General features: G+C 46.9%; 1 protein-coding gene across 1 annotated transcript in view; it reads right to left on the bottom strand.

The window, feature by feature from the left end:
• The window catches only part of CASS4 (Cas scaffold protein family member 4), a 36,483-nt gene extending 21,466 nt beyond the window's left edge, over positions 1-15,017 (bottom strand). Inside the window, exon 1 of the mRNA XM_072801489.1 lies at positions 13,619-15,017. Coding sequence (XP_072657590.1) covers positions 13,619-13,654 — 36 coding nt within the window. The 5' untranslated portion in view covers positions 13,655-15,017. The remainder of the gene's footprint in view (positions 1-13,618) is intronic.
• Between the last annotated feature and the right edge of the window lie 541 nt (positions 15,018-15,558).

Genomic DNA, 15,558 nt, shown 5'->3' with positions numbered 1-15,558 from the left:
ACAAAACAGTTCCTGATCTCATGCCAATCTACGTTCCAGTGGAGGAGGCAAAGTCCAATCAGATTTTCATGGAAAGCAATACAGGTTTCCACCCCTCTTTGGGCAATGAAGGAGAATATGGAAGTTGTGAGAAATATGGGTGTAGCGAGAAAGGAGCTGTGAAGGTTGTGCTCTGGGGGTGAGTAGGAGTCAGAGCAAGAGTGGGGGAGAGAGCATCCAGGGGGAGGAAGAGAAATGTCTGAGGGCTGAGGGAGGAGACGGAGTGTGTGTGTGTGCGTGTGTGTGCAGTGGGTAGCAAGCTAGAGGAACTGAAAAGTGACCAGGCTGGCTGAAGACAAGCAAACAGAGGATCTGGAGCTTGATTCTTTATCTGGTTGCTGGGTGAAAGGGATCGGAGTGGGGCTACTGTGAGGCCAAAGAGGCTCGTCAAAGCCAATAGCCCAGTCCAGGTGGGGGATGCCCATCGCTGAGACGAGGGTACAGGTTGGATTTAAGTTAGCCGTAGGGAGCAGGTGGTGATGGCATGCAGTCTTTGAGGCGAGTCTTGAAAGAAGGGCAGGGTTATGATTACCAGAGAAGGGAGGAGGGACGTGGTATGAACCAGGGAGAGCAAGAAGTGGAGAGAGAGAATTGGTTCTCGTCCTTTCTGTCTTCCACAGCAGCTACAGTTCTAAGCAGAACCAGATGGAACGAGCCCATGGAGATGCCACCTGCAGAAGCTTCAGTTCTGTGCTTCTTCACTCATCACCCTCTAGACCAGGAGGGTGGGCACAGCTCCTTGGAAACTGCAAGAGCTCTGCTTGCCTTCTGGCTTTACTTTCCATTTTTATTTTCTCTACTTCACTTGAAAGAGCGAAGCTGCAGAAACTCAGAGCATTAGGGCAGGACGGGGACCCTGGATGCTGTCTTCTGGGTTTGCCTCATTTGAGAGCTTTATGTGCCTGAGACCAGGAGAGGTTACATGGCCTGCCTAAGGACACACAGCAGCAGACAGTTGTGTAGGGATTCAGATTTGAGTCTGTCTGATTCCAAAGTCTGCTTTGCCAGCCTCATGCACGGCCTCTCCAAGTCCAGGTTAACATCTTGCTCTGATCTGCTAAAGTCTAAATGCAAGTGCTTTTAGAAGAAGTGGCTTTAAAGACATCCATAGGAAGGAGCAGCAATCTCACATGATTATAGGATCTGGGCAGAAAGGATATTGAGGCAGGCCAGGTATAAGGCATTTGGGAGTGCTGGAGGCTGTGGCATACTCATACAGATTTTAAAATATAACTTCTTGGGCTAAGTGAAGTGCTCTGCTGCTGAGTCCAGCCCACACCTAGGGTCTTAGAGGCCCTCAGGCTGTTTTCCTTGGCAAACCCAAAGTTAATGGGCAGGAGGCTGGAGCATTTTTGCTCAGTGCAGGGCTTCTCTTAACAGGTGATCTGCTCTTCTGTCCTCCCTTTCACAGGGGTCAGATCAGCATCACAGCTGATACAAGTGCTATCCCCACCTCCATCCTCTTGTATTCCTAACAGTAAAAAGTTAGTAGCCAGGGGATAGGATAGACCCTGAGATGGTTTCCTTCAAAGTAGCCAGAATATCATCATTTCCTTGGGGACATAAATCCTACTACAAAGTGACCAGCTCAGGGCAGGAAATAGTAAATAAGAAGTGCCCTGAATAAGACAAGAGGAGATGGTCCATGGGGCAAGGACCATGAGTGACAAGTGGTGGTTGGATCCCTGCTCTTACAACGTCATAGAACCTCATTGTTGACTAAATGGCCACCTGTCTTCTACTAAACTCCTTCTTTGAGAGATGTCCATGTTTATCATTTTAGCTTCTTTCTCACAGAATCCATGACTTGTTTCCAAGAATCTGAGTTTCAGGAGAAGGTGGCAAAATTGTTCATACTTCCCCTCTGAGGATCATGAGAGAATAGTAACACATAAACCACAATTTTTTTTAAAGCATACGCTGTAAATATTTCAAAGCCTTTGACATATGGCAAGTATGAATCGTTGAGGTTAATAAAGGGCTTCCCCTGGCTGTAGGAGCCTTGACTTTGAGATCAGTGAAAGCTTCTCTCATATACTTCTATGGGGCGGCTGAATCCAGAATCAGATGCCCAGGAGTAGACGCAAGGCTGAGAAAGCCCTTTGATTGTCGCTAAGGACAATCATCTCCCCTCAAACGCACTAGAAGAATTCACTGGAAGTATTTCATGCTCCGTAAATATGCAGATAGGCTTGGGAAGACGAAAGTAGAGAGAATGGTGCTATTGCTTGGTTTGTGCATGTTTACTTTCCATCATTTGTAAAAGCACATTATGTTAAAAAGAAAATATAAGTTTCCAAGAGCAGAAGCAAAATCCCCTCAACCACCTCCGTTTTCCCATCCACATTCTCCAAAAAGGGAAGAAAGACAGAGGAAGAAGGACAACCCTGAGGAAGAGACCAAGTATCTACATGACACTCGTTCAGTAAGAGGTTTTGATGGGTAACAACATCCCGTGAGGTGAGATGCCAGGGTTGACAGGGTTTTAAGCAGTCATGGCAAAGATTGCCTGGAAAGGATTCCTGGTTTGCAAACCCCACAAAACAATGCAGCCTTCTTCTTACACATGCTGTGTGTCCGCTACTACTAACTTCCTGTAATTAATCAAAGTGAAAGAAAAATCCCTGCTAATCTTTTGGCTGCATATGGAGTCAGGCATCACTTTACTTTCTTTGTTAACTATTTAACCAATGCCTCCTGGGTGAGGATAGCTCACAGTGTTTCAACTTCTGTGCCAGGCCATAATTCGATAATTCGCCCAGATTATCTCCTTTGGTCTACACAATCCCATGAAGCAGTTACTTACTAATAGCCTGTTTGAGAGATGAGAAAACTAAGGCACAGAGGGGGGGATTAAGTAGCCTAAGGATGCTCAGTGAGCAAGGCACAGGACTGAACGGAACACAGGCAGTTTTCAGCCTGGAGTCTGAGTTTTTGGCCTACAAATCACAGTGCTCGGCATAGACTCCACTGCAAGATGACACGCGCATTTCGATAGACAAGCGAGTGACCAAATATGCCTCGGAGAGAGGGATGGTCAGCTAATACTGTTTTAACTCAGGGGTGTACATTGCATGGCCAGTAACCAGAATTAGATCCTGCCCTAAGAATTTGTAAAATAGCTTCCATGTAATTATTGGTAAATAATGAAACATTTTTATAACAGGGTATCATACAGCCATCAGAATGAGGTGGTATTTATATGAGTTGAAATGAAACATTCTCCAAAAACACAGTATTAATTTAAAAAAAATGGGATGATAAATCGTGCATGGTATGCACCCACTTATGCTGTTGGGAGGATAGCATCTTTCTGGAAGACAACATAAGGTTTTGGTTGCGGCTTTCGCTCTGGCCGGGGGAACCAGAGCCCAGGAAACTATAGAGATGCGGGGTGAAAGGAAGACGTTCCTTCCATCCATGCTCATTGGTACAGTTAGAATTTTGTAAACCACGTGTATGTGTTTCAGTTTTTAAAAAAGGCTTTGGTTCTATTGGAAGAGAATGGCTGTAGGTTGGTAGACCCGAATGATTGGTCACTGTCCATCATTTCTGTCCCTTCTGCCCCGAGTGGATAGGAGCCTGGCCTCCAAGTCAACCTCATCTTGGCTGAAAGCAGTTTTCCACGCAGAGTCATGCCATCGACAGCGAAACCCAGGAGGAGCCGCTGCAAGAGAGCAGCGCTGCTGTGGCACCTGTAACACGGGGGACGGGGCGAGATGGCCTGCTTCCTTCTCCTGGGGCTGTGTCCTGAGGTCTGCAGTTGAGATGGGATCACCTCCTCTTCCTTTCCTTGCCCTTCACCCCATTTCCTGTTTTCCATTTGTCCCTCCTTCCTTCTTACCTCTTTTTTTTTTTTTAAGATTTTATTTATTATTTATCTAAGAGAGAGAGGACTTGATCCCAGGACCCTGAGATCATGACCTGGGACTTGATCCCAGGGCCCTGAAATCATGACCTGGGATTCGATCCCAGGACCAATGGGGGACTTGGTCCCAGGACCCTGAGATCATGATCTGGGACTCTATCCCAGGACCCTGAGATCATGATCTGGGACTTGATCCCAGGACCCTGAAATCATGACCTGGGATTCTGTCCCAGGACCAATGGGGGACTTGGTCCTAGAACCCTGAGATTATGACCTGGGATTCCATCCCAGGACCAATGGGGGACTCGTTCCTAGAACCCTGAGATCATGACCTGGGACTCGATCCCAGGGCCCTGAGATCATGATCTGGGACTCGATCCCAGGACCTTGAGATCATGACCTGGGATTCCATCCCAGGACCAATAGGGGACTTGGTCCTAGGACCTTGAGATCATGACCTGGGACTCGATCCCAGGGCCAACATGGGACTCAATCCCAGGACCCCAGGATCACAACCTGAGCCGAAGGCAGATGCTAAACTGACTGGGCCACCCTGGGCGCCCCCTCTCTCCCCTTTAAGCATCTCCCTTTGGAACAAGCGTCCAAGGAAGAAGCTGGTGCCCTAACTTCTGGTTCCCCCCGCGGGTTTCAGTAGCTTTCCACAGCGACACTTACATCAAAGAGCACAACTCCACTAGGTATAGGGAACTAAGCATCATGGCAGAGAGCAAGACGGTCTAGTTCATACTCAGAACTCGCCCTGGGAGCTGGACCGTATTCAATTACTGTCGTCCCATTTGTCACGCCCGATGTGGTGACAGGATTAGTTTGCTGCGCTGTGGCGCTCGGGACAGCTCCGCTCGATAATCTGCATGTTCGCCTCGGAAATACTTGGGGTTTTTTTGTTTCTGTGTTTTTTTTTTTTGTTTTTTTTTTGTTTTTTAATGAGGTGACAGCCATGCAACTTCTTGCATCATCCTACACATACAGAAGAGCTGCTTCTCTTGGAGTGAATTTTTAAAGACTCAGCAAAGTGGGTAAAGGAGAGACTCTGAGGAAAAGCTGCTGTTGTCGGCCAGGGAGGCCGGGGAGGCCGGGGAGCTTCGGCTCCAGCAGCCCCTCTGAAAAAGTGGACGAGTTCTGCAATGGAAGGCTCCAGAATATGGAGAGAGTCACCCGAAGTCATTGAACTGGAGGTGACATACTGGAACATCTCCCTCCCCACCCCACCCTTGCCCCAATTACCTTTACGTCTAGCGTCACACTTAAGCTTAAAAAAAATTTTTTTTAACCTAGTAGAATATAGCTTTTTAAACAAAACATAAATTCTCTTTTTGGTTTCAAAACATGGGCCATGAGTAACTTTCAGTTACTTCCACTGGGGTGACAGTTATTTGAGGAACAGCATTACCTCCTCCCTTAACATGGGGGAAAAACTTGAAATAACAAGTCACGGATCCCTTTACAAGGTTAGAGTCCCAAACACTTGGATAGTTGCAAGACATGGATATCCGGAGAGAGAAACTCAGATACTCACATTCACCTTCATCTTGGTCCCTTACAGAGATGATTTGTAAAGGTGATCATTCCATATCTGGAAAGCACGGCCGGGAAGCGCGTGGGGAGGGAAGTTCTCCGGGGGCAGTTTGTGCCGGAGTGCAGGGACGCGTGGGCACGGACGCGGGGGCCTCACGCTGGGGCGTGGACGCGTGCAGCTCTGCAGCTGTTCCCGTCAGCAGGTGTGGGCTGCGCCCAGGGGCCCGGGAAGGATGGATCTGGCCACACCATGCATCCCCTCCACCTGCTCCCTGACTACCCCCCCCCCATCTGGGTTCAAGTAGCCTTGTGGGGGGAATAACCCTGGTGGGCTCAGCAATGTGAAGATAATAGAAGAGAAAAAGAAAAACTTAAGAGTGATTCCTTGTCTTCCTAACACCTGTAAAAACGGCCCTGGCTGATGGCATCGTCTGTGAAAAAGCACCAGCTGGATGTGCTTTCTCCACCGTAACGTCGGACTCTGGTGTCTCCAACTTTAAGTTCTTCCTGACGGTTCAGAGGAGAAAGCCCCTCGTCGCAGGACTTCCGTAGCGGCAGAAGGACTTTGGGGAAGTGACTGGCCAGAAAAAAATTCCAAAGCCACCCCCATGGAAAGGAAATGTTTTCTTCCCTGATGCCTGAATACGGTGGTTTTCCAATAAGTTTGGGTCTTGACCAGATGGACTCGTTTGAATATGCCTCCCCGACTCCTGAGAACCTCACTAGAAGGCACTTGCAGCGCTTCGTTGGTTTGACAGCTACACATTAAGCACCTACTGTATGTCTGGCAACGTGTGCTGGGGGGAGCGAGCGGCACCAGGTCCGCTTGATCTAGCCCCGGGATTGAAAGGACGCAACAGAGACCAGGCCTTCCAGCAACTGATTCGGTAAAGCTACGGCCCAGGACGGGTCCATGTTCTAGCAAACCGTGTTCGACAGCCCGTATGCCCTGGAGATCCAGCATCCGCATCTGTTCCTCTCTGTCCCCCTTCATGTTCACCCTTTGCCAGCCACATCCCTGGGTCATTGATGAAGGTACCTCGTTTGGGCAAAAGAGAAGTTGGAAGGAACTTCTGGAGGTGGTTGAGGTTCCGCCCTCGCTCTTGAGCTCATGGAGGGAGGAGGGCGAGTAACTGGGAACTTCTCGGGGCCTCTGCAGGTAGGTTCTTTCCCTTCTTAGCTCCCTTTCCTCTCTTCTTTCTTTCTTTCTCTCTCTGTTTTTTTTGTTTTTTTTTTGTTTTTGTTTTTGTTTTTTTTTTAAGGGGAAAAGAAGATGAAAGGCAGGGGAGATCCAGCAAAGTGTTCTGTGTGATCTTACCGCCTCGGATGAGGAGGACACTTTGCCTGAGACTGAGCTTCAACATCCTGTGTCTACCGACAGCTTGCTTCTCCCCACCTCCACCTGCTGTCTGGAGGGTTTTTTTTAACTTAAAGTGAAATGTTACTTGAAGCCAATTAAAAGCAACTCTCCCTAAGCAACGTTACCTATAAAATTACACTTTGATGAGCTAGTTTAAGGTGTTTTTTTTTAAGATTTTATTTATTTATTTATGAGAGACACAGAGAGAGGCAGAGACACAGGCAGAGGGAGAAGCAGGGCTCTCTGCAGGGAGCCCGATGCGGGACTCGATCCCGGGACTCCGGGACCCCGACCTGAGCTGAAGACAGAGGCTCAATCACTGAGCCACCCAGGGACCTCTGGTTTCAGTGTTTTCTAACGCACATCAGAATACATAACTGACATTACAAAAAGGTTCTATCTGTATCCTGCACCTAAAATCATCTTGTGTGACAACAATCAAGGTCCCCGCGGGGTGTGATTTTATTTTTTTTCTGTCTGATCAAGGAGATATCAAAGCTGGCCCAAGCCATTTAATGGATCACAGAAAAATAAGGGAAGGTTCATGCCTATTCACCAAGTTCTCCATCCCCCCCAGGGTCGTTTTTATGGGGTGTTAGGAAAGCAAGGAGCTGCCCTATTATTTAAGGTGTGGGTCTCCCAGTCTGTGGGTGTGGATTTATTCCAGTCCCTGGCCTTATTCATTTTGTCATCAGTAACGGGCTACAGATAAACCCATCGCAGGTCTTACAGGGGAGACCACATGGAAGATTGGAGACGGCTGTGCGTTGATCTCACCGTGCTTGCTGATTATCTCCTCACTTTGGGCAACATTCATGTAGGAAAAAAGCAATTTAAAGGGCTCACTATCTATAACCGACTCTCCTGCCCTTTCTACCTCGGGCAGGTTTGAATTCTGAACCTGGAGTGACTATCCCACAAAGCTCTTTTTACTTTTTGCTAACCAGGGGGCAAACATCTCCAAGGGAGAAAGACCCTAGTGCGTTCTTATCTCATTTCTTCTGTTTTCTTCTCCCCAGATGACGGACCGCCTGTAACACATGTGTAGCCAAGGCTGCTTTTGATTCTAAGGAGAAGCAACCCTTTAAGGAAAAGAACAATGCTGTACGTTCGGTAACTTCTAAACGCACGGAGACATTCTCTGTGGAGTGAGTGGCCACAGGGATAGCCCAGACTGGCCCATGGATAACTTTTCAGAGGTTCTCATGCGTTCCCCAGAGGGGTTTGCAGAGGCTGCCAAGCCCTTATGCAGGAGCCCCGGATGCTGTCCCGGGTGCAGGATGCGCTGCCTTCTTGGCATTAACTCGGCTCCCATGGTGTGGACACAAGAGTCCTCTTCCATTCCAATCCACAAATGGCTTCTGAGCAATACAGTTGGAAATGGTTCCTAAAATATTTATTTCCCCTTTTTGCAACTCATTTTGGAGTGTCCGAATATCACTTGTGTAGCATATTTTCTACCCGCCTCCTACCTCCATCCTTTGAAGTTATTTCCCCTCTAGGCACTTGTCATTTCCTCCCTTAGTCATCCTAGTTCCAAAATGACCATGTTCTGTTTCTACGGCTGCTTCCCCATTTGATTATCGTGCAGGCCACTTTCCTTTGAATAGTCTGGTAACTTTTGGGCTCGTGAGGGTGTTCTGTTTAACTTTTTTTCTTCTTCTTCTTTTTTTTTTTTAAATATAGTGAGCTCTCTGGCAAATATAATGTTACGAGAATACAAGTTCTTAAACAGGAGTGATCATATCATGGGACAACTTTTTACTACTAAAACGACGGTTTATTATATGCAGAAAAGGGGCCTAGATGCTTTTGTCCTTTGTGGCATTTAGAACAGTGTGTGGCACGGGGCAAAGCACTTGATATTTGGCGAATGGATGAAAGGTATATTGTCTGGAAATAATGTTGGTAAAAAAGAAAAACACTGGTTTCAAAAAAAAAGAGGTGTGTAGCACATGTAGTTCAATAAAAGCTATTTATATCTTTATTTACTATTCTTTCTGTTCATATCCTCTGACAATTTCAAATGTCAAAAGTTTTTTTCCAGAAGGCAGGGCAAGCAATTTTTGTCCGCATCCCCTGAGGACCCCACAGCAGTCTCCAGAATGGAAAGAGAGACCACCCACCCTTGTCTCCTCACCCTTCCCTTTGCTCTGCTCTTCCTGGCCAACAGTCCATTAGTTGTTGGATAGCAGCCTGAGGGATGTCTTAGAAACATAAATCAGACCATGTCATCTCCTGCTTTAAATAGGCCAGTGGCTTCCTTTGCAGTTAGAATGCACCTCAAAGTTCTCACAGGACCCACAAGGTCCTCTGTGAACAGGACCCTGCTGACCCTTCTGATCTCATTTGTGCCCACTCTCTCTCCTTGTCCTCCTGTCCCAACGACACTGGCTTTTTTAAAATTTAATTTAATTTAATTTAATTTAATTTAATTTTTAATATTTATTTATTTATTTATTTACTTACTTACTTACTTATTTATTGACACTGGCTTTTTAAAGGATCCTTCATTAGGCCGCATTCATTCCCACCACAGGGCCTTTGCATTTGCTGTCTCCTCTGTCTAGAATGCTTCTGTCATCACTGAGGTCTGCAGAGAGGTCCTTTTCTGTCCGTGACTTCTATCAGATTACCTTGTTTCATTTTCTGTGTGGCCGTTATCACCACCTGAAATCCTTGCGTCCGTTGACTCATTTACTGACTCTCTGACCTCACTGGAACATCGGCTCTGTTGATCATCCGAAGGCCACAACCTGATAACTACACTCTAGGTAGAAGGCTAAACGAGGGACAGTGAATTGTATTTTGAAGCTGGCTGTTGTATCTGGGCTCTTTTGCCTTGTGAGGCAAGTGAAGGGCTGGAGCTGCTTGACCAGGTCACAGGGAGGTCACAGGTTCTTGTGAAAGCTCAGATCTAAGGCAACAACTGACCATGGGAGCAGTGGGGGCCAGTTCTCAAGAGACTACACTGAGTGGGTCAGGCTGGGGCCAGGTTGAGGTTAGGGAGTTAGAGTCAGGGGAGGCCTCAGTTCCCAGATGTCTGACAACTAGGAAGTGCTATCTTTGACCTTGTGGCAGGGCAGGGCTGTGTGGCAAGGGCTCTCACTCTCTGTAACCTCCCATTCATTCACACGCACATATGCGAAGTGTTTATTGGACACCTATTATGAGCAGGTACTGCTGTAGCTGCTAGAGACGCAGCTCTGAACAAGAAAGCCCGGCTCTGGGATGCCTGTTTGGCTCAGTAGTTGAGAGTCTGCCTTTGTCTCAGGGCGTGATCCCAGGGTCCTGGGATCGAGTCCCGCATCCAGCTCCTTGCCTGGAGCCTGCTTCTCCCTCTGCCTGTGTCTCTGCCTCTCTCTCTGTCTCTTGTGAATAAATTTTAAAAATCTTAAAAAAAAAAAAAAAAAAGCCCAGCTCTGTCCCTCATGGAGCGACACTTCAGAGGGGAAGACAGATGATGAACAAAGGGAGAAACAATTGGGAGGGATGATTTCAGATGTTGATTAATGAAGAGGAGGTGGAGGATGAAAATGACCAGGGAGGGTGTGGGTGGGGAGGTGACTTGGATGGGGTGGTCCAGAGAGGAGTTGAGCAATCGAGTGAGCAAGTGTGGAAGATGCTTGTGGGGATCCATGTGATCCAGTCCCCAAACATCCCAAGGCAGAGGAAGGGGAGGAAGTGAGATGAGGGGGTGTGGTGGGGGGGAGGGGTCAGGCTGGGCTTGTGGCCGTAGTAAGTTCTCTGCATACATTCCTACTTGCTGCTCCTCAACAAAGCCTGAGTTAAATGTGTTGCTGCCCACCTCAGAGGTTCTAAGGCACAAGGAGAGCCTGCATTGTCCCCCATCCACAAATGACATCCCCACTGCTCTTGCCTGGAAGCACTGAAGCAGTTGGGTCTGGCAAGTGGCAGACACTTCGCATTTGGGTCTGTTGTTGTCTACACCAGCCCTGGGGATGTTGGCGATTTTAATTCTACATCTTTGGGATGCCTGGGTGGCTCAGCGGTTGAGCGCCTGCTTTTGGCCCAGGGCGTGATGTAGACAACAACTACATCCTGGGATCCTGGGATCGAGTCTCACATCGGGCTCCCTGCCTGGAGCCTGCTTCTCCCTCTGCCTGTGTCTCTGCCTCTCTCTCTCTCTCTCTCTGTCTCTCATGAATAAATAAATAAAATCTTAAAAAAAATTCTATATCTTTCCTGTGACTCTTCTTGAGGGGCTCTCGGACCACTCCACCCAGGATTGGGAGGAAAGAGGGCTAAAGGATATTTGCTCTTTGCTCGAGGCTGACTCTGAAATGTTAAGGACATCTAAGAACATTTAAATGTGCGTAAAACATAAATATTATTTTGATCAGTTCTCTGGACATCCATCCTTCAGCAACAGGAGAAAGACATCTGTTTGAAAACTCCCTTCAGAAAACCAAGTGCGCAAACAGCCATATTGACAGAAGAAAGTACAGCGTGTAGAGAAAACACTGTGATAAAGCCGGTTTAGAGTAGAATCGAGTTTCAGAAATTCTCAGAAAGTGAAGGAAGACAAACACCGTGCTTATCTGCTCTGTAGTTCTCCTTCAATTCCTGGACATTTACCTCAATGAGACAAAGCTGCCTGTGCCCAAAGATGCTAATTTCAATGTCACCTCTAATGGCCTGTACTCATGGGCACACGTGTACACACACATAAACCCAGGCATACTCAGATGTGAACACAATTTGTAACACATGGGACTCCACCAATAAAGTACATGCAGACTCCATTTTCATAAATAAGGCACTTTTGAAACTACCCAAAATCCCAAATAAGGGCTTACCTATAATAAAATCACTTCTTCACCCTGTTAGACCAAACTCTCCATCATTTCTTGAATGGAGTTGAACACAGAGTCAACCAGCTACAGTCCAGTAAGCCAACGAAGGACATGTTAGAAGGACCACCTTGCCACACACGACAGGTTCCCCTCTCTGCTGCAAATGTACCGCTTGAGCCCAGTGTTTCCTACCACTAATATCATAATATTTATTTTCCGGTTTTCTCTTGAATTTTACAAGATAATTAGGAAAAAACCTAATGAGAGTCAGACAACTAACTACACAACAGCTGCTGGGAACTAAGGTGAAGACTCTACTGGCACAGAACTGCTGTGTGGCGAGCAGCAGCACCAGGGGACAGTGCAACGGGGTAATCACTGGTCACGATCTACTGGCCACGGGCCACCTTCAGGGTATGAGAGGTGTTCTGGGGTGCCCCTGATGAACGCGAGAGTGCTTCAGAGCCAAATGCACCAAAGCGGAGAACTGCTTTACGTAGTATGACCCCTGACTGCCTTGTGTCACCATCTAATAAAAACCAATCAATGAACAATAATCAAGGAGCTCAGTTGTGCTAAAATAAAAGGAACTCTAATACATAATTGTAAAAAGTGAGAAGCTCAACAGTTAGTGCTCAGTTAGTGCTCCTATTTATAGAAAGCCTTTTATTTTATTTTTTTTTTATAGAAAGCCTTTTAAAACACAAATCATATGTGCATTGGCAGTTTTGTAGGGGAACCACAAAACCCTGAGCTGAGGTTACATCTGGACGAGGAGCTGAAGACGTACTGCCATTATGTGGACTGAGTATGAGAAGGACGTTATGCATTCAATGTTAAATTTTCTTGCCTGTCATCATATTGGAGTTGTGTAGAAGAATGTCCTTGTTTTTAGGAGACACCTATTGAGGTGAAGTGTCATTTAGGGGTGAGGTGTCATTATGCCTACAGTTTGTTTTCAAATCGTTTAACAATAATCACAACAAACTGTGTGCACATGTGGGTCCAAATAAATACAAATGGATGCAGACGAATGTGACAAAGCGCCACGAACAGTGAATCTACGTAAAGGCTATACAGGGGTTACCTGAATTAACTGACCCCCAGTTTTCCATGGTTTAAACATTTTTCCAATAGTTTAAACATTTTTCAAAGAAAATAGTTGAGTACAAAATTCTAGGGTAGCTTAGATATTTACAGACAATCCATATAAGAGAGGCTGTCATGGGCTTGTTAGCCATCAAGAGACATCCATTGTTATTATTTGAATAATAAGAAACATATATGTAATTCATAAGCAAGCTTCCTCTTTAGTAATTTTTTTTCCTGTTCTGATTCAGATTTTATAAAGGTATAGCAAGATAATCCTCAGACTTCATTTTCCTTGTGTCCTAGCTGTTTTTCCTTTCAAGCAGCCGTTGCGACTTTCTAAGTGGCGAATCTTTTTCGATGCGTGCCACAGACCTGAGCCCCACTCACACGTATCAGTACAGAAGTTCCCGGGAAATAGCCTGTAGAATGCCCCCTATGGACTCAGCACGGGAGGCTGAAGCCAGATCTGGACTCTGCTCCTGGAAAGGGACACAGAATCACCCAGGCCCCCTGGGAGTGACACTAAGGGCCTGCGGGGTCCAGAGGGAAGAGAGGTCGGGGTGGGCTGAGGCTGAGACTCGCATCTTGCTCGAGAAGTTTGTTAGAAGGTGAGTGGGCCCAAAGGGATGGTTGGGTTGTGTTATCAACCCCATAAACTGGCTTCTGCTGGGAAGTCATTTTCATCCACCTCTGAATCAAGCCTCACTGGTAGGGGCGTTAGAGCACGTATCTTCTCCGCACTTAGACTTACATGAAACTTTTCCATCTCTAACTCCCATGTTACTAGTGTTCATTACTATTGACTTTTTTGACTTCCTTAGAAGCTTGGGGCTAAAAATCCGTCACTGTCCTTAACCATAGCGGGCTGTTTTTGCCCCCTGCCCCTCCAAAGGGCCCCGCACTCACCTTGGGCGCACCATCCATGACGCCTGCTCCTTTCATCTTGGTGTGAACCGGCTCCCGTGAGCTCTCCGCCTGATATCTCCGGCTTCACAGGAGGATTATGCAATGTCACTGCATGCCTCTGGCCGCTTCTCAGAAACTGGATTCTATGGAGCTGACAACAGGGGAAATTGTCAAAACGATTCTCCCAGCAGACAAACTTTCTGGAAAGCGCGATGAGAGTAAAATAAAAGGCTGATGGAGACGCAAAAGAAATCCAGGCCGCGCTCACTCCTCGATGCCTGGCATGTCACTTGGTCTATAAGTAGAGATTGTCACACATTTGCTATGTGAAACCACAAAAGAATAAAAAAAAATGCTCTTCTGCTTTATAGGGTGAAGTTCCTACTTTGAAAGCTCGGCGTTACGAACGCTCCACATTCTCCTCCCCACAAAGACTCTGAACGACTGCCACTACACAGACCGAGCTCGTTCTCCTGATTAGAAGCCACTAGGCCAAATTTGTGATCATGGTCAACGACTCTTCCTTCCTGCTTCCTAAACTTGCCCCGCAAACGGCCGGGAGAAAACAAGTCGAGGGTAATGCCCTAAAGGACCTAGTCCCAGCTCATCTGTCCTCTGAAGCACACTGCTCCTTGCTCTGACCCCACGCCCACCTCCTGCTCTTTGCTCACAAAACTTTAAGATGACCATTTTCTGAGTTCTGACTCTGTACCAGGGCTCTACTGAGCACCTTTCGTTTCGATTAAATTATCTCTTAAATCTCTCCCATCCACCGTCTGAACTTGAAAGCCACAACACTAGCTCATTGCAGCTCAGCATTACTTGCTAAGTCTTTTTTACTTTCACTAAATTCAGACTAAACACTCAGTGGGAACCTATAGGGAAGAACACTTCTCGTGAGGCACATTCACAGTTTTATTTCATTCAAACGAACTGGCACCCATTCTTCCGAGCCTGGCTTGGTTCGAGTCTCCAGCAGGTGGCCTCTCCCATTGCTACCTTCCTGCCGTGATAGCACTCGCCCACTCGCCTTCGGGTCTGCTGGGCATCCATCCCCGTGTAGGAAGGCCTCACCAGTCAGGACACCAGGAAGGATTTACTGGTGTAAATAGCTGACTGATTTCTGGCTGAGATGATCCATATTTTAAATTGTTAGCATTGTTGGAACTTAACTTCCGGGCCAAGTAATGGACGTGCTGCAGATGGGAGCGCATAACAGGGAGGGAACAATGACCCCACAGAATGAACCCAAGCTGACTTAGCAACAAGTTCAAAGTGGAGGTCCACAGAGAAGCGGACAGAGATGGGAGAATGGGGAGGTATTTAGGGAGGGCTTCACGAGGAAGGCAAGATAGGAGAAGCAGGGGCTGATCGGTAGAGAGGCAGAGCTTGTTCCTAGCTGCAGCACTGTGAACGTGCAAAAAAAAAAAAAAAAAAGGATAGAATTAGCAAGTTCCATTTAAGGAAACCAAGCAGATTCAGATGAAAGAGCAATGAGTCATAAGGGCTGAGGTTATGAATGACAGCCTGGACTAGCAGGAGGATTTTATCCTATTAGTCTTTACAGATAAGACGAATCATTAAAGCAGGTACTCCTGCAAGGCACATAGCCAGTGATACTTGTAAGGTAAAGGCCTCTACCACCCGGCAGGTGATTTCCATGTTGTTGAAAGTGAATCTGGACATCTTTCGTGGGTGTGCCTCCTGGCTGCTGCTTTCTTCTGGCCCCACTGGTGCCTCCACGTTGGTGGGCGTGGGTTGTCTGCGATCTTCCATGAGGAAGAGGCAGGCATTACGGAGCTGAGGCCGAGGTTCATGTTTCCAGGGTGGGAGTCTATTAACTTCAATTTGATGCTTCCGTGTAGATTTAGATGTAATTATGTTATGATTTTGTTTTTTAAAATGCCCTTACCTCTCAAATGCACATACTGAAAGATTTA

Source organism: Canis lupus, chromosome 26, assembly GCF_048164855.1.
Source record: "Canis lupus baileyi chromosome 26, mCanLup2.hap1, whole genome shotgun sequence".
NCBI classification, from domain to species: domain Eukaryota; kingdom Metazoa; phylum Chordata; class Mammalia; order Carnivora; family Canidae; genus Canis; species Canis lupus.
The sequence above is the reverse complement of the archived record's forward strand: the minus strand, read 5'-3'. Positions and strand labels throughout refer to the sequence as shown.